At 34.2% G+C, this 19,591-nt stretch overlaps 1 protein-coding gene across 1 annotated transcript in view; it reads left to right on the top strand.

Moving 5' to 3' along the window:
• STPG2 (sperm tail PG-rich repeat containing 2) overlaps positions 1-19,591 on the top strand; it is a gene marked incomplete at its 3' end in the record, with an annotated part of 87,686 nt that overhangs the window by 41,641 nt on the left and 26,454 nt on the right. The window contains 2 exon segments of the mRNA XM_026078466.1: positions 3,893-4,052; positions 6,753-6,916. Coding sequence (XP_025934251.1) covers positions 3,893-4,052; positions 6,753-6,916 — 324 coding nt within the window.

Genomic DNA, 19,591 nt, shown 5'->3' with positions numbered 1-19,591 from the left:
GAGTGGAGTCTTGTGCTCTAATAGCAATGTTTCCTGCTATTGAACAGAYGATGCTATAGTAATTCAGGGAAAAGCTGAGCATACCAAAACTRTTTTAAAGAACAAACTTTAAATTGTACTTAAGTATAATTTAGCATACGTTTTCTRTAAGAGGAAGCACTTGTATTTATGCTCTCACTTCCATAGACTCTGAAAACGTTGATGGTCATAGCAATGATTTAGAAATGTCTCTGCATGTCAATAACCTGTCAGCATGCCAGACAGACACTGGTTATTCAATGTGAAGAATTTCTGCATCAATTTCTTCAACCTGCCCTGCACAATTCTTTTCTATAAATTATGTCATGAAATGCCGTTTGTTATTGCAGAARTTTGTATTATAACCCAGAATGGAATTGGTTAGAAAAATTATCCTTTTATTTCATGTTCAAGTACAGAGATTTAGTATTTATTTTGTTATGTTTATATTCTAACAAAACAAGCAGCACTCTTTTCCAGGATTACCATCTTTAACCTGACCTTGTTTTCTCCAAGATRAAGCAGATTCATGCAAGCTATACATAGTCTTTAATGCAAATTTTGCATGAGCAAGAATATCAAATTTATTTTTTTGGTTCACATAGGGTCATATAGCATACTTCTGTTTGCACTGTGAAATGGAAATGAATGGTGCCTCATTTGAGTACTTTGAACTGTGGAGGAGACACAAGAAAACTGAACAACTTCCCACAAAATCTTAGTGATGCTGTAAAGCATTCAAATAATGGACTTAAACCACAAACTGAAAAATGTTAATTGAATTTTATAATATTTTTGTGGTTAGATTTGTAAATTAAAAAAAAAACAAAAAAACAATTGATTTAGTTGGTAACGTATTTAAAAACTTCTAATGTGTTGCCTGTGGCAAAGGTACCAAGCTCCTCTGGAGAATAACATGGTTGTGGAATATCCTTTTATAAGATCTTGGAGCAATCTCAAGTCACCTCCGCCAACTGCCTGAGCAGCTGGCCGGTTAGTAGTTCATTTGTATCTACTTTAAAATGAAATGTACGTAAGGGTTCACTCTTAACACCACCTAAAATTGATTCATACATGTAAGCAGTTGCTCGCTTACACATATTTATAGATATTTGTATAACACAAATGATGTTTTTTCAGGGTTTTCCAGGACCTGGACAATATGAAATCGAAAGTCAGTTTCAGAAGAGTAAAAATACGGTACAGAAGGGAAAAAAATTTCTATACGCTCCTTTTCTTCACAGTCCAAAGTAAGCCCCCATACTTTTTTCTCTTTATGTATTAGAATAAGGTGAAGAATAAAGCAATAAGGTAACTGACAAGAAATAATAATTGTAGGGTGTTCTGTGACTGCTTAATTGTTTCTGTGTGTGTTTCTGCATTGCTTAGTCTAATTGTTGATGATTGAGATATATATGAATACACCACAGACAAACATTTTAATGGACTCAAATAGGTGTTTATGGAAGTGAGAGTGTGTGTTTGTGTAAAATGTGTTTAGGTTTGAAAGCTCTTGGGTAAATGAGAGAACTGAGTTTTGCTTTATTCCATATGCAATACATGGAGGAGGGTTCACAGACATATCAGTGGTTATGGATTTCATTCAAGTAATGCTTAATACTTAGGTGTGTGCTCTGAAAGGATAATGGTGGAAATAAGTGAGATCTTTTTTTAAGGTGTGTAGACCAGTACAACTTATAGCATGTATACGCTAAACTGGGTACTGTCATGTCTTTAAGGAAGATTTTCACTGAACGATAGGTCAGGTGTTGGATTCTGTCATGTCTGACGTGTTTACTCTCTTTCTGAAGCATAAGATGTTTAAAAGTAGTTTTAGTATTTTTATAATATGCATATGTCGCTAAGCTAAGTAATGGCTTTCAGCTGTTAGTGATCCAAGGTGACATTTTCATGATGCTATGACCAAATGTGAAAAACTATTTTTAAAATTATCAGGAAATAATCAAAAAATATGAAGCTGACAATATGCATTACACTCTAGTATAGTCTTCGAACAAATCTCTCCTTCTCATCTCTCCTTCCATTATTGCTCCAAAGGCCTCCTTTTCTCCCATCTGTATTTGTTATCTTAAGAAGCGTTTAGGACAAAAACTAATTTTGTTTCTATCAGACTATCTTTCTGTTTTTTAGTCTCACTAATAATGTATTCTGAAACTACAGCTGAATAAGCCTTTTTCTGGTTCTTGAACACTTTCAGGAAACTTCTCTTCAGTAATTTACTGGTTTGGTTTATCAAGGCAATTTCTTCTTTTCTCACAATTTATATTCAGCTAATATTTGCTGTATCATTTTTACTTTGTTGATTTTTACTTTGATTTTAATTTTTAATTCCCAAATAATTCATATGTCATAGTTGTATAAGAACCAGGCTTTAAGTAGGTTATAGCTTCCAAATTTTAGCCAATAATATATATTTTTTCCTCTGTTCTATACTATACAGAAGCTTTTATTTTCTGAAAATATTTTCTGAATTTTTTTCATGAGGAAAAAAATGCCAGGTTGGATGTTCAAATGAAACTGTCTAAAAACAAGCGTCTAAGTTGTTTTACCTGTTTTGTCAGTGATGGTGAGCACAAGTGAGTGCAAGTAAACTTGTGGTTTGCACTGGTGACTGGAAAGTGATTTCATTGCATAATATCAGTTTTAAGTCCTGTGGTTTGAATAAGATTTTAAAAGCCATGTGAATTAGCAATACATTGCCTTTCAGTGTGACTTGTGTATTGCTTGGACTGTGCTAGTAAATACAGTAGGCCAGGGACTGCGCTCTATACCACGGATTAATCTCTGGGCCCAGGGCCAACTGGCATGACATAGCTCACGTCCACGCAGTTAAATTTGTTTACCCAAAAGACAAAGCAGCCATATGCAAATAGTCAGATGGGAATSATCTCTGGCCTGCGCTCGCCCTCGGAGATGTAGGCTTTCTCTCAAGAATGCTAGTTGACTTGGGCTGAAAATGGTATTGCTTTCAATTAAAGAGTAGGGAAGATCTCATACCAGTGCTCAGGACTGTGCCCTGATCCTGCATAGTTCATTAGTATAGACGCATATTAGACATTCTGATAATTTTTACCCTCTGTGTTCAACTTTCTGAACATACAGACCTACCTCAGTTTCATTTCAACTTCGGTGTGACCTGAGCCTGAACAGTTGTAATATGGTCAGTTACTGACTTGACCATTACCTGTAATTTAATCTTTTCCGGTAAAAACATTAAGTGCCAAGGGTATCTGAAGATAGTTTGAATGAGACCTTAGAATGATCTCCTTTATGTTCTTTATGGACCATAGATATTTCATGCTGTTAAGGAAGTGGGTCTACCATGGTGTACTTACCCAATATTTCCCATTCTTTTTCGCTTTATTGTTTTGTACTAGTTGGTTGGTGGTATGGCTGTATGTAAGTATCAGAGTATAAAAAACTCTTTGATTTCTGCACTGCTGCTGTATACAATATGCTAAGTATATAGAGACAGCAATGATGTAAATTGCTAATGGAAAGGCATAATTTTTCAAAGGAAGGCATGTCTTTGAAAACATGTCTGTATCTACATCATGAATGCATGGGCTGACTGAATAAGCATTTTGTGTATTGTCAGCTATTCATATGGCTATGTATTTGTGCACATGCATACTATTTGTACAAACAAATTCACAGTTAATAGATCAGGGTTGAAAATCACTCCTATGTGATCAGAAAGATTCAAGGTGGTAGCTGCCACTATTTCTAAATTACATTCATTACAAAAGAAAGAAATACCGTAAATGTACTGTACTGATGTAAGCACTTTATGTAGTTTCTGAATGAGCTGTAGGCTGTCATTGGCATATTCTTTTCCCTCGTGCTTCACTAGAGTTTTCTACCTGTGAGATCAATCACACCAGCTCCTGGCACATATAATGAACCACACACGGCTCTTGAGTCCTTGAACAGAACATCGGGAATGAAAAAGATCCCGTTTGGTCAAACTGCTGTTCGATTTACTCAAGACTCCAGGCTAGAAAAAACACCAGGTTTGCAATTAATCCAAATACTGCTGATATCCAGATTAYATAACCTAATTTTAATAAGGTGGATATTGTTGAACATGAGCAATTAATCATGTAATTGAAAGTACAGTAAATATGAAATTAATTTGAAATGAAAATACTCTAAGAATTAGAGAAAATGTACATATCAAAGACTAAGCTATTTATACTAGATTTTGGCCAAAGGGATGCAAATGTGGTCTCTAGCTCACCAATTTTGGGGGGTTTCTAAGAAATGTGAACACAACTTATCTATGATAAATACAAACTAATTTATAATAGTATGGTCTGTTTACTTCATTTATAGGATTCCTACTTAAGTAAAAAGCAATGTAAATGACATCTGTGGATGTTGGTTCTTCCGTCCTCTCCCTCCCATTTTGGGCTAGTGTTAAATAAGGCTATTTCTTCAAAATACAGGCTCTATAGTTAGCTATCAACAAAACAACAAAGATGCAATCTTTTCATGGAAAGTGTGGTTTTGCTGAGGTCAATATGTACTCTATTAATTATGTTTTCACCCTGTTGGCAAGATTATATCTCACACCAGTTTAGTAGTGATACGTATCTTAATTTATTATCCTCACTCTAGTGCTTTAGGTAAGGTAGACATACTGACCTTCTTCTAGAGGTTTAGGGTAAATTGTACCTGATGTGAAACGATTTTGTGTCTTTGGCTTTTCTTCAGATATTTTCATTCTTGCCTTTCAAATGTTCTGTGAGCAGAATGCAGTGGAGACCTTAACACTACACTGATTATCATCTGGCAAATATATATRTTCAGGTGTATATATAAAGAATAGGTACATCCTGAAATTACACCTATACCCAGTATTTCAATTTATTTGAATAGCTAAATAATATTACCTTTATTATGCAGAAACAGCTGTACTCTAGTTGAGGGTGTATTACACAGTTCAGTATTCTGTCTGCAGACATTGGTCTACTTTGTATGCTGCGGTTTGAATGTATTAATGGAAGGGCAAGTGGTAGAATGTATTTCTAAAAGGCACATTCACGTAGCACACTGCTTTATGGTTGCTGCATGGTTAGGTAAAGTTAGGTGACTGTTGCCATACCAGTTCTTTTCAGTCATCTGATGTGACCGGGCACTTTAAACAGAGACTTTGTGTCCTCTGTAGCTTTTTTGCATTTCCTTCTCTTTGTTTTGTTCTCAGGTGCTTGCACATCATGCTAATCATCTGCAACTCAGTGGTTTCCGGGAAGCTTACTTTTTGGCTCTGCTTGACATATGTGATGGTTGTGTTTTATTCACTGACTTGCAGGCCAGTTGTCTATGCCTTCTAGGTGAGAGATGTGTACCCCACAGCTATTTATTATACAGTCACTTAAGCCCTGCACTAAAAAGGAGGAGATATTAAAAAATAAGTGTCATCCCCAACTCTCATCGCTCACCCAGTCTCAGACCATGAACAGAATGTGAGGCATCGCCCTTAACACTTTTTACATTTTCAGTGACAAATTGCATGAGCAAGCCATTACCTCAAGAGACTGACCAGTGTTTTGTTTGGTTTTGGTTTTGGGGTGATGGTTCTGAGACTTGGTTGCTAATGGTAATTACTGAGACTTAAGAGACCACATGTTTAAGTTTTTGACATAAAAACTCTTGTCTGATTCTTCTGAATAATGTTGAAGACAAATTTAGAAGGTGATACTGATTCTTTCTATTTTTATCAGCACTGCTGAGGATAAAGTCTGAACCCCTCTCTCCTTTACCATTGACAGAAATTAATTTTGAAATAGTTTTTAAGCTCAGCTGTCAACTTCTTACTAGCGATCCCTTAAAGTATACCTGGAGCCATATGCTTGGCCTCTTCCACTGAGCATAGCTGTGTATCACATTAGATGTTTCAGTTCTCAATGCAATCATTAGAGATTACCCAGTACAATTTGCCTCCCTGCTATCCTGTGACTATCTGTCTAAATCTTTTATTAGATTCCTCTCACATAAGCCTGCTTCGACACAAAGAAAAATCTCCATTGTTATTCAAGTCTCTACAGTCATTTCCCCTCTACCAATGGGGAATGGGGAAGTTTACACAACAACTATCTTTTTCAGACCATAATGAAAAAGAGGAGGGCAGCCCATATTGGACTTGGACCTATGATGTTTTAGTATAACTATGACTTCAGTGACAGCAAAAGACCTTTTAATCTCCAGACATCTTTCGAACAATGAAACACCCGATTCAGCACTTACATGGTCATTGTATCCCCATGATGAAGTCTTTCGTGTCTATTAGGCATGGTAATAAAATCATTATGATGCCTTGTTAAAGGCTTACAAGATTGTCTTCAGATCTGTTACTGAGAAAAATTCCCTCACCTTGTAAGTAGTCAATCACCTGCTTGGTAGAAAGTTGCATTTAGTATCTACAGATAAATTATTTTTCATTTCCTCTGCTATATAAATACCAGACAAAATATGAAAGTGTTCAACACTGCATACTGCATAGACTTTTGGGAATATAACTGTAATCATTACACAGATAGAAATTTTTCAGCCAACCAGTATCTAAACTGAGAATGTTTTGTTATAATAAAATGACAGAATGCTTTTGAAGGTGTATTAGTAGTTAAGCTATTACAAAGTTATTAAAAAAAAAAAAAGAAAAAAAAGAAAACTGTGTTGCAGGCTTACAGAAATGTTTTAACTTGTTTCAGGCCCTGCATTCTATAACATTCTGAACCATAGTATTGAAAACAAAAATTTAAAAAACATATATTTGGCCTATATGAAGAGAGTAGCTTTTGGATCTTCAACTCCTCGATGTTTGCCTCTTTATAAAAAGGAAGAATTTTGTACTCCTGGCCCTGCTGATTATCAGGTAACTTAAAAAATGTCTTTTAAAAAGAAAGTAAAGAAAGGTAAAAAATGCCTGAGAATTTTGAAAGTTATACTAGTATTTTTCTAAAAGTATACATGCCTAATGAGTAATATGTTTTGAAGAATTATTTATATCCTGTGAAAAAGAGAGGTAACCAATGAAGAGAGAGCGATGTACTGAGTATGCCTGAGTAAATGTCTAAACGTCTTTATTTTTCTAGTGTTCTGCTCTTTTGTAGAATTTACAAGCTTAAATTAAAAAAAAAAACTTTTGACATATTTTGTCATGCAAAGCAGAGCATATTTTAATTACAATGCTAATAAATTTATTTTTTTCTGAACAATTAAAATTAAAAAGACAATATGATTTGGGAAAGTAATGCAACTATTATGGAACAAATTGAGAAAAATTAGTGAGATTGGTGAATTAGTTTACCATTTCTTTTTAGAATAATAAGTTCTGAGACAGCTTTCTTCCTTAAATTTTTATTTTACCGTCTTTCCGCTATTTGTCACAGCTTCTTTATCTATACTTCAAAATAACAATCCCCTTAAAAAATATTTGTCACTACTTGCTCAATGTGTCATAGAGTTCTATGTCTTACTGCAACCTGTTTTTTTCTAAGCCATCATCTATTGAAGGGAAGCATTTAAGAACATGATTAATTCTAAGCATCGCAAAACTCCATTGATATAGCTCCATGTTTATATGCTATTTTGAATCACAGCTCAAAGCAAAATATGTTATATGATTATATTTTCACATGAATAGCCTGTCGTTTTTTGAAAATATATAAAATTAAATTATTAGTCCTTGTGCCCTAACTTCTCACTGACAGCAAAGAGAATAATGATCAGTCATCATTGCTATTATTTGAATACTTAAATCTGTTTCGATTTGAGTATCGAGTGCAAAGATATAATTTAACATGCTAACAAAAATATCACAGTTGTGAGTAGAAAGTGGCCGAATCAGCAGGACAAAAAGATCACAGTAATTAGATAAAGTGGTCTGTCGAAAGGCTACGGAAATTCTTTGCAGCTCAGTAATTATGTATTACAGGACCATCCGAGAATTCTCGTAAAAGCAGAAAGGATGCATTTTGCCAAACAGGTTAGGTATCAGGATGTATTTTTCTCAGCACTGCAAAAATGGAAATAAGTGTGTTCCCCCAGGTGTTAATCAGACAAACTAGATTGCTCATATATATTATCATTACAGTTAATTCTAAATATATTTAGAGATGACACTTGTTTAATCAAAGGTGGAACAGTACATGGAAGATATTTCATGTTGCCATATATATAAAACCAGTTGCTAGCAAAGATTGATTCCTCTCTTCATTTTGAAAAGTGTTTATGTAGGTTTTAATGACAATGGAGCATTACATTTAACTAACGTGCATACACACAAATATGAAATTGTACTGATTAAAGTAGACTGACAAGATATTCTGATAGTTATCTGCATAAGCCTTAATGTAAAAATCTCTTTAAGCCAAAAACATGCCTACAGAGTTGAGTAAAGTATCTGCAGTTAACACTTCAAAATTTCAATATTGGGAAATATTATTCAATATTATCAAAATATTTAAATATTTAAAAAATTTTTTTCACATGAAGCGAAGCAATCCCAGGATTACTGTTTCTTCACTGAAATCTTTGTATAGAAAGTTCTTGGAAGGAAAAAAAGATGTTGTGAGTAGCAGAAGAATATACATGAGGGAAGATACATGCTTCTAAATCAATTCCACCTTTCACCACAACATTTGTGTATCTGTGGCTGGGTGAGAAGCCACAGCAGTACTTTGTTTGCTCTGCTGCCATCATGGAGTCTAGTTTTTTGGGAAGAACTTATGAGTTTGTAGACTCGTGAATCTATCCAATTGCTTGAAGTTCTCTCTCCTGATTGCAGGGCTTCTTTTTGTGCTGTATTTCTTTTGGTGTTTAGGAGCAACTTTGTATATCATACACCAATTCATATGACAAGTTCTATACAAGTGGCATTGATCATTAGAAGTCCTACTGTATTAATATTGTATTGTATACCTAAAGGCAGACAGATAAAGGTGCATTAAGACCCTTATTCAGGAAATCATCCCAATTCAGTTAAGCTCATATTCACATGCCATTAAAGTTGAGAAATGTTGAGAATGCACATACAGCTAAGTGTCTGCCTGCTCCTCAATTATGGTGATATATTGGCATCTCAGTGAATGCATCTTCATCTATTTTCCTTTTTTGAGTTTAAAAGCCTTGCATTAAAACGATGTGAATTACAATTTAAGGATGTACTTCCTTGAATKAGATGCTGACAGCTTTTAAGAAGAAACTCTCTGAAATCAAATATATTTCTAATGTTAGACTAAAGTTGAAATATCATTTGGGTGCATGCTTTAAAATGCTTATATTGTGTGTGTGTGTGTATATATATATATAAAGAATGGTGATAGATGCATATTATAACTTGAAAGAAATGTTTTCTCTTTTCTCTAAAAGAAATTCAAATTATTTTGGTATTGTTCATGTAATATTAAATAAATGTAACAACCTACAAATGTTAAAATGAAATTTGGATTTTAGTCTTCAGTGTTTTAGACTTTTCTCTTTCTGATTCTTGTAGGCATTTACTTTTTCAACTTGCTAATTGAAATGTTCTTTATAAAATATGCAAGATGAGAAATATATCTAAACTGATATAAAATCAATTAACATGATTTGTGTTCTTCATTTAATAGTTTGTGTTTCTTCATAATGTAAAACTTGCCTGACAAAGAATATGTGAAGCTGGCAGTATATACTGAAATTGACTTTAGATTAGTAATTTTAATGTCTACACAATTAATGTGAATTAAAACTATAAAAGACTATTTTAAATGAGAGGATTTTTTTTTGAAGACTAACATTTCTGTGTTCTAGAATTTTCAGATAAAAGAAAGTACCGAAAAACCGCATAAAAAGCAGAAACCATTATCTTGCTTCTTAACAAGAGGAAAAAGACCAGCAGTTGCTATGGTAAGAAAACTTCCCAGATTACTGTAATTCCTCTATTGTTTTTAAAGYATTGAGTGGAAAAGGTTTGGTGGGGCCAAATTCTTGGGCATCTTAGCTGAACCAAACAATTACCCCTAAAGAAAGTCCAGGGTTGATTTTCTATATTGCCTACACATTGATATCTGTTAGAATAGCATATTGCAGAATGCATGAAACTGCAATGTAATGTTTTAATAATATATATTTTTTCTTTTTTTGGTAGTATTTGTGTTTTTTTTACCACTGTTGCACACTGATCTGGTTTTTACACAGTATGATCCTAAGTTCCTTTTCCTAAAGGCTATAGTTAATTTAGAATGCAGCATTGTACTTGTGTAGTTGCACCTTCCTGCATGGCAGTGCATTTACTAAGGCTTCCGTTCTGCAGCCTTTTCACCTGCCTCAATTTAGTCCCTGCAGATCTCCTCCTCATGATCTCAATTTCAAAAAATTATCTTTTATTTCTAACACTTACAAATTGTTCTCCTGCTCTAGATGATTAAAATACATTAAACATCCTTATATTCTGKGTTAGACCCTACATTACTAGTCTTTTTCGCTTCTTATTGCCTAGCAAGGTTTTGAGACAATTTTTTTTTTTTTCTCTTTTAAACTACTAATCAGAGACTTTAAAAGACATTTTGGCACTTGGATATCACACCCGATTTCCCTGCCTCCTCTGCTTCCAGGCTCCTGCTTGCCTCTTGGTGCTTTGAGCCCCATTGCTTGGGAGCTCTGGCAGCAGCCGCCAGTGGAGCTGAGGGGCCTCTCTTTGGAACCCCTCTCACCCTAGCCTTGCTGGGCTTTGCCAGGAATTTACCTTTCATCACCAAATTGCTCTTTATCTGTGTTCTTCCTTCTTTTCTTGAAGTATTACAGTAGATTAAAGCGGTAGGAAATTATGTTGCGCTGTCCCTATCATTTTACATTTTTTTTAAACATATATTTTTAAAAAGAATTAAATGATATTTTAAACTGGTTCATCTGCCAGCATGGTAAAATCTATTGTAATTTCCTTGTCTACTTCCAGCACTATTTTTTAAAAACCATGTAAGGAAAGTGTACGTTTTGTTAGTGCCTCCATTTTTGTAAAATTTTTGGATACGTGTAGTCTGTTTCTTGTGAGTTCTATTACTCATTTGTTAGTTTGTTGTAGAGCTTTTTTTTTCCTGTGACTGAGACCTATAAATTCACCATACAGTGAGGTGTCTACTTCTGATATGCTTAAGTTATTCATTTGTTTCCTATTTTGTAAATTTGTTCTGTAGACTCTTTGCCTTACACATTTTCATTTTACTGTTTCCCTAACATGCTGTATGCTTTTTTCTGTTGTTTTTCTTGTAATGGCTTTCAGTTTACCTGAACATTGACTCAGATGATCTGTTCATACTTAACAGTCAAAACAGGGAGTTTTGTTGCCTGCTGGGGTGCTKCTTTTGTTTGCAGCTGTGTTTCTTCTGTAAGTCAGTTACAGTATGGTTAAGTACCGTCCATTGTATTATTATGGATTTTAGTATCTGCAGATTTTAGATGACCTTGACTAAATGGCCTTATAAGGATATGCCATTCAAAAATATGCATTTGAACTGCAACACGTGAATGATTTGAGGTTCCCATAGAAGGGTATGTAACTACATAGACATGTATTTACAGTATGATAAAGGAGAATGCCTGCAGAAATTTTGTTCAAAAGGAAATAAGTAGTACACATAAATGTCACAGTGCCACTTTTAACAACAATTTTCTTTGGATTAGAGTTGCATTGTAAAGCATTAGAAAGCATTAAAAAAWTTCAACATTTATTCTGGAAAATTATTTTTATAACTGCTGTATATTGAATGGTATGGAGTTGGAAGAAAAAAAACAATGGTTTAGCAAGTTTGGGTGACCGGGATTCTACTGCTTGAGGAGTGTCACAAATTCTCTTTTTATTTACAGTGACAATATACACATCTACATTGAAATTAGTGTTAATATAGCATGCTGCTTGGCCTCATTGCCCTGCTGAAAACCTTTTTCCCATGAGGAGCAGATCACCTTTCTATGAAACCGATGCGAAAGAGGGGTTGTCCCTGAGGATACTGCTGATCAGATAACCCCAGGAAATTCATCTTCTATAGTTACCCAGAAGTTAATATGAAACCACAGGGGTAAAACAGTATGAATAAGGAAGAATGGCTTGATTCTTTCATCTACAGAATCATTTCCATCACTAGAAAAGACAGCAGTTGCGTTTTTCCCTGCCTGTTTGCAGTGACTTTGAAAACTTCCTAGTGTCTCCTCTTGAATTGTCTAGAAGCAGGGTATTGAGGCTAAGAATTTTGACAAGAAAAAGGCTTAGACTTTTTACATCTATGCCTTTGATTAATGAAGAGCTACCTAGAACTGGCCAGAGAACATCACAATTTTTCCTCTTTCCTGTAAGTCAATAGAAAAGTAGCTGCCAGGGTGCAAGTAAAGAGCTTGTACTGCTTTTATTTCGAAGCAAAGTTGGGTCTTTTTCATCATTTCTTCTTTTTAAAAAGTCTGCAGATCTTGGCTAAAGGCAAATATCTCCAAAAGTCCTCCTCCTTAGTATCAAAGACAGGCTAACGAACCTTGCTGCAGTTTCTGACAGAAAATTGATGGCTTTTTTTATTTGATAAATTCCTTGAAAATAACACTGGGGCAGGGGTGAAATGGAAAAAATTACAGCTGTGGATGTCTAAATATGAGTTAGTGGTCTAGACCCCCTTTACAACTAGTGAAAAGAGAGTGTATTTTTAGGGCTCATTTCATCTCAGGTAGATCTGAGATGTACTTTATAGATGTTTAATATTAAGTGAATTGAATTACAACCCATGATATCAGTGTTCTGTCTGTATCAGAAGCTTCTGTATATTCCAAGAATTATTACAATCACTTTGCCCTTATCAATAATCTCTTTAATTTTATGGCATTTGATTTTGTTATCTTTTAAGAAACTTTATTAAATGAATAGGGCGATATCCCTCCATTTCTGTCTTGTCTGTGTCACATCACAGCCATATGTTCTGGAAAGTAGACTATTTTATGTAAAATAATATAAAAATGGGGAAGATATATCTGTGTTACCTAGCTGCCTGCGACAACAACGAATCTTATTCTAGTAGATCATTAATGGTGTCCTCTTCTTGCTCTAGAAATAAAATGGCACATAAAACGGTCTTCTGTCTAGTAATTGCTTTGGAAGTAAGTTGTTTGTAGTGTCTTAACTGCACAGATAAATAACTTTATTCTGATTGAATGGAAAAATTGGTGTGGTCACTGAACTGCAAAACATTTTGCACTGCTTTATAAATTGATAAATAATATATATATTAAAAAATTACTCAGGCAAAGTTAATTGGGGTAATGCTTCTAAAAACTTTACTTTCACTAATTTATTTTGTCAGGAACTGCTCGATGTCCCAGGGAGCAGTCCTGGATAGCAAGTATCAAAAGGCAGAGAGAGTAGATTCCGAGTTGTGAGGAGTTAGTAGAAGCAATTGATGCATCTGAAGGAAAAAATTTTGGAGATTTGGATAAGTTGTGAACATGTAGGTCATGGGAGACTCTCAAGTTGCTAGGGAAGACTTCATGGGCCTGGTCCTGTGGGCCCTAACAGTCTTTCTCCTGAGAGGAACAGGAAGCCATATAGCAGGGCAGATTAGGCCATGCTGCAGAAATGGAAACTTTTGCATCTCTCAGCTGTCTGTTACGTTGTATGGAACAACATCTGTCTTGGATAGCTGTTGCGAGCTAATTAGTCCAATTATTCTAATAAACAGCAGTACTGGAATATTTGGTCAGCAAATAAAGATAGCGCTGGTAAGTTGAATCAAATATGAGCTGCAGTTAGAGCATGCTCCCAGCACTGTTCATATTTTCTTTTTTCTTAAAATATGTTGATTCTTAGTTTATTGTGGAAACTGCATTTGTAAGTGAACAATTTCCAGCACGGAAACAGATTTCTGCTTTGAGCTCTTACCTATTAATGTAAAAATGAGAAACAATCASTTTTAGAACTATGAAAAATTCCTTGGCCTTTTTGAAAGGTATGTATGTTCTGAATAAACCAATAAATACGCGTTTTTCTCTCAGTTCTAGCTGTCATATCTGTGTGCTAGCCAACAAATTGAAAGAAGCTTGGCTTTTTTTGACTGTTTTTGGATATTAGAATTTCAGAATACTCATTTTTTWAATTGGAAAATGTTTTATTTTACTGCATGAGGAAAAATACTTTCTTGTCTCATTTATATTTTATATTCATATTTTCATATTCATATTTTCATGGTTTTAAAATTCTATTTGTATGCCAATTCTAGTATTTCTTCCCCCCCCCACCTGCCCCAACCTCTGACAGACAGCAGTTTCTAATATCTAACAGACATTTGTGTTTATGTTTATCTTATGAGCAGATGCTTGAAAATTAAGTGTCTGGTCATACATAGTGGATCATTGTGTTGGTATTACTGCTGTCTCCTAGCACACCAGCTCTGTATAAAAAAAGTTCAATATTGTGTTCAATATTAATGAATAAAATCATGTTTACAAAAACAAGTACAGTATTTATTTATAAATAAACTGCTGTAGTAATAACAGTTTAAGATAAATATTCATTTTAGTACTCCTCATTGATAAATTAATGTTTATCATATTATTTCATGGAGGAATGGTTACTTAAGAAAGAATGAGCAATAATTTTTCAGAACATTATTTCACCCTGTCATTATTAGTATGCATATAGAAAATGAAGTTCATAAAAATTTTGAATTATTCTTGTTCTTTTGAAGGGTCAGTGGAGCAAATAATGCCAAATGTAACTAAAATAAAATAATGCAAAGTTGTTTTGTGATATATCCAAATGCTCTTTAAATCTATTTTTAATTTGGTAAAATCACTGATTTCAAACATGAGCCTCTTTATTTTGTAGAAAACAAAAAATGTGTATTTTCAAATGATCTCCTATGTTTTCTCTGCATATATTATGAGAATATAATATTTAAAAATCTGTATGCTGATGGCCTTTGAGGATGTCACAAGATGTTCATTTTTCAATAATGTAAGTGTAAGGATGAGTCTTATAATAGCTAATGGGATTTATGCTGCAGGGCTTTCAGTCGGCAAATAGCATTTGCATTGTAGTAGGTTACGCTTGTCTAAGATCATACACAAGGCCATGCCTGTAGGAAGAGGAAAATTATTTTAGTTAGATCAACAACAGTGGATGTATGTGTGTAGGAAGATGTGAGGGGTGGAACAAAAGCTTTTGGGAACTTGGACCCTTCTTCAGATGATGTTTAAGGAAGTATTTTTCCAGGAAAGTCACATTAAGGGAGGGCTTGTATACCTGAAAACTCATCTTATTTCTCCAGTTTAAATGAATTACTGTAGTAAATAATGAGCTGCTCTTATAAATTTTGTGGCCCCAGTACAGAATGCGAAGCCCATTGAAGTGAATAGGATTACTCATAAAGTTAAGCACACTGAAGTGCTCTTTTGGACTGGGCTTCAGAATCTCCATCTTCTTCTTTGCCCAAACTTTGCTTTTGAGTTTCATCAGTTGCTAATTTTTCATGAATCGTTTTGACTTCCGAAACTTGAGTCACATCCTCCATCCCTGGATATGCCATGGGCATACTTACATCCACTAGCATGCAGTTAGATAATTATAATCTAATTTATAACTGAAGGTGATTTGTGGAAAGAGAATAGTGTGTGGATCTTTTTAATGCATCTAGCAGCTATGTACATGCCTGTCTATGAACATACGTATGCTTTTACCTCTGTGTCTGTTTTGGAGCTATTTACAAGGGACAGTTCTCTTCAAAATGTTTTTAGCAAACTAAAAATTAATCCAGTTATTAAAATCTACCATGGATAAGAAGAAAGTTACTGCTAAATATGAACTGTAAGATAAGCTGAAGTTGGGAAGTTTAATCCACTATTATGCTGTAATCATGTAAACTGCTGGTAGACTGCCATTAAACTATTAATATGCAGCACTGCTGAAGAGGACTTAATTAAATATAATCTTTCATGGAAACTAATTCCCCAGTGTATTACTTGTAGAGAAGAAGAGACTCCTTGCTGGTTCTGTCCTTTACCTAATCTTTCAATTCTGTGCCCCTGAAATGTACTGAGACTGGTTAATCCTCCCTCCCCCCACCTTGTCTCACTCTGATTAAAAAACAGAATAGTAAAATAAAGTATTCGGTAAGCGTTAAAACATTTAAATCCATAAAGTTATTTTTGTTTGTGCAAAAGCACAGTATGAAGATGTATAATAGTCTGAAGATACACATTTAAAACTCTTGTATTTCATATGTAGTTGATACTTTAGGAAATACTTGTACTTTTGGGAGGTAAGGAATATGCCTTTCGTTTGTCTTTTACACTATCTTCTATCATTCCTTTTCTGTAAAACAGGATACTAAAAAAAACCCCAACCCCCCAAACTCCTTTATCCTTGATATCTTAAAACTGCAGGAAAAAAGAGAGGGTGGGATTTAGTAATGACTTTCAGTATACATTGTAGATATTAAATGCTAAAAGTGCTTTTAAGGTGTTATACCTTATCTAAAACTGTTTTTTATTTCTTTACTTTTAGAAGCACCTATAAACTGAATGATTAAAAAGTGTTTTAATTTTAAGGGACAGACAGTATAAATATCTTGCATTGTATTATTTGTATATAAATTTGTTTTGATAAGATACAATTTTATATTTTTATCAACACTAAAAAGTTCAATTTTATCCTCATGTATTCAAATGTCACATCTCTCATTGCTGTAAGTCCTACCTTCAGGGAACTGTGTAAATAAACATTTGAGGTAGGTAACTGTGAGGAGTATGGTAAGACTGATCACTGTCAAACGTGTGCATCAGTCCTAATAAAGCTTTCGTAGTACTCAAAACTTTTCCACAGATAGCTGTCTAGAAATTCACATATTAAAACAGGGATCCCAACTGCTTAGAAATGTTTTGAAGCTTTATATACCATTTCTGAACAATCTTCTGGAAAGATTTGGTTAGCATTTTAAAATCGGTTATCATTCTTCATCCTTTTTCTTTTGACTTTATTTCATAACTACTTTAGTTATAAGAGCTAACAAGATGAAGTTATGACAGTATGTGATGTAACAAAGCTAATTAATACTTGAAAATATCATCCTTTTTTAGGTAGTGGAAAAATAACATTCTAGATGTCACTTTATGGAGCTCATCAGAAACAAAGCAATGACTAGCTGATAAAACTGATAATTATGGGTAAAGAGAGAAGTGGGTTTTAAAGGAGAAGGAGAGAATGGTCTCTGGTTAGGAAGTGCTAAAATATTCTAGACATGTGAAATACCATGATAAAGGATCCAACCTCAGAAGAATAGAGGGGGAAAACAATGATATTTAGGGTGATAGAGATGGAATGGGACTGGAGAAAAAGAAACAAAATGAAGGCAGGAACAAATTTGAACTTGATTTAGTGAAGGAAAAAAAAGTTATGCAAAAAGTTGCATGATTTTAGCAGCAGTATTTTGATTGGATTCAATAACTGGTAATGTATTATAGGAAGAATAAAAGGCAGAAAATAGAGTGTTGACAGTATTGAAGCAGGGTATCGTTCTGTAATGAACAACAATGGAAAAAATTGGTACCAGAAATCACTGAAAGATCAGATGTATGAAGGACAAATTGTCAAAGACCATATTTAATCCTGAATCTGGAAGAAGGCAATTGTAGGAGTGGTGCTGATAGTGATAGAGAACATAGGTAGAAAGTACAAGATTCTTTGAAAATTTTTTTTAATTTTGAATTTCATCTTTGTTACTAATGGAGAAATAGAATTCCAAGTGTGTATCTAAAACCTGAAAATAGGATTTAAGCAATTTATGAATGTATGTGCTTTTGAAAATATTAGTCCTGTTCCAGTATGGGATGGTTTTAACCATCTTGGGAGTGACGTACTTTTGTAAGATGGGAGTAAATAAAATTCTGAAGAGGGCTAAGGCTTTTTAGTGCTGTTACTACTTTTTCATGTTGTTAAACTCTCAGAGAATTTGTTTTATTACAATAACTTAAACTTTCATTTTCAAGATGCAAATGCACGTGCAAAGTTAAAATATTAAAAACAAGGAGAATAGAAAATCTATAGCATATTGAGTGATTTAGTAACTGGGCTGCTTCTACCCCTGTTTTCTGTGCAAGCATATCTTGTGCAAGTAGTTAAGTGGCTTCTATTTAAAGGCTAAATCATTTTTAGTATGTTGACAGAATTATTGCTTTCATACTGAATTGTTAATAGAACCACTTTGGAGCCATATTAAAAGTAGTACACACTGTGTGCCCCAGCTAATTCAAGAGCCAAGGCTTGCAGGCTTGTCTAGCTGTGTTGTTGTAGGTTGCCAACCAAAAGTTTTAATTTACAGACTGTAAATCTGCAATGCAGTGATTTCGGCTTTGTCTTTTGTATGACTTTTCCATCTTCAAATATTTTATGGATGTTTTCATTGCTCAAAAAAGGTCAGTTATACTTAAAAATAGAAAAATGTTCACAATTGGCAATGACAAGTTTTCCATCTTTGCTTCTGTTAAAGGGTTTGCTTGGTGTTATATTGTTTAGATTGTTTCCTATTTATAGACAAAAATTCTTTAATCAAAAAAACACTTTGATAGCATAATAGATAAAAAAAATAAATTTATGATAAAAATACTGGTTTGAAAAACAAATGATACTTATTTAAAATCAATATACAGAAATAAATCTTTGCTAATGGTTTATATTATTTATAACTTTCTTTTACTATGTGCATACTTACTGACAGGTAGGTAACTTTCACTTCTTAGCACCATCTGATTTAGTAGTAAACACTGATGCTTGAAAGGTTATTGTCTAGAGGAAAGTGGGCAAAGTAGCTAAGAGAAATTATTCCGACAGCTAGCTTTTTCCTAGCTCCTGTAAGGCCTCGGAATGGATCTAGCATGATGGAGGTAATACTATATACTGAGCAGTGAGGCATACTCCAGTGTAGTCTGAGACATGCAGGAGTACGATACCACTGGATTGAGAACAGCYTGCTTCAGTTGATGAAGTCACACTGACCAATGGGATGGGGTTCTTCCTGTGAGAAATTCACTCAGAAAACAAAACAAAAAACAGGCAGAAGAGCAAAAATAGTGAAAGGACTTCTCAGGTGCATATGTCTCCTGGTTCTCACTGTTAAGATTGGAGGAGGGAGCAGATCTTTCTCCAATAGAAAACTCTTCAGTTCTTCCTACCATTTCTGAAAATATTTTCTATTTCTAGTGGATTGGTTTTATTTTCAGTATCTCACCATTATATTGTTCTCCTGGAGAATTTTGGAGATTTTATCAGAAGAAATTCATACACTTTACAGTGTTGTAATAATGAAGAGACTTTGATCGGCTATAGAACAGGACAAAGAAAGAGTCCAAACTAAGAAAATTGGTCTATATTGGTCAGCTGGCATTTTAACAGCACATCAGATTATGGTAGAGAATTTAGACTTCATTTGGATATCTACTGGTGAGGGGCTCCAAGTGTGTGTGTGTGTGTGTGTGTGTGTGTGTTTTAATGAAAGGCTGACTTTTACAACTTCATAAAATGGCAACCATTTAAAAGAGGGAA

Source organism: Apteryx rowi, unplaced genomic scaffold (genome assembly GCF_003343035.1).
Source record: "Apteryx rowi isolate R43461 unplaced genomic scaffold, aptRow1 scaffold_48, whole genome shotgun sequence".
Classification (NCBI taxonomy): Eukaryota; Metazoa; Chordata; class Aves; order Apterygiformes; family Apterygidae; genus Apteryx; species Apteryx rowi.
The sequence above is the reverse complement of the archived record's forward strand: the minus strand, read 5'-3'. Positions and strand labels throughout refer to the sequence as shown.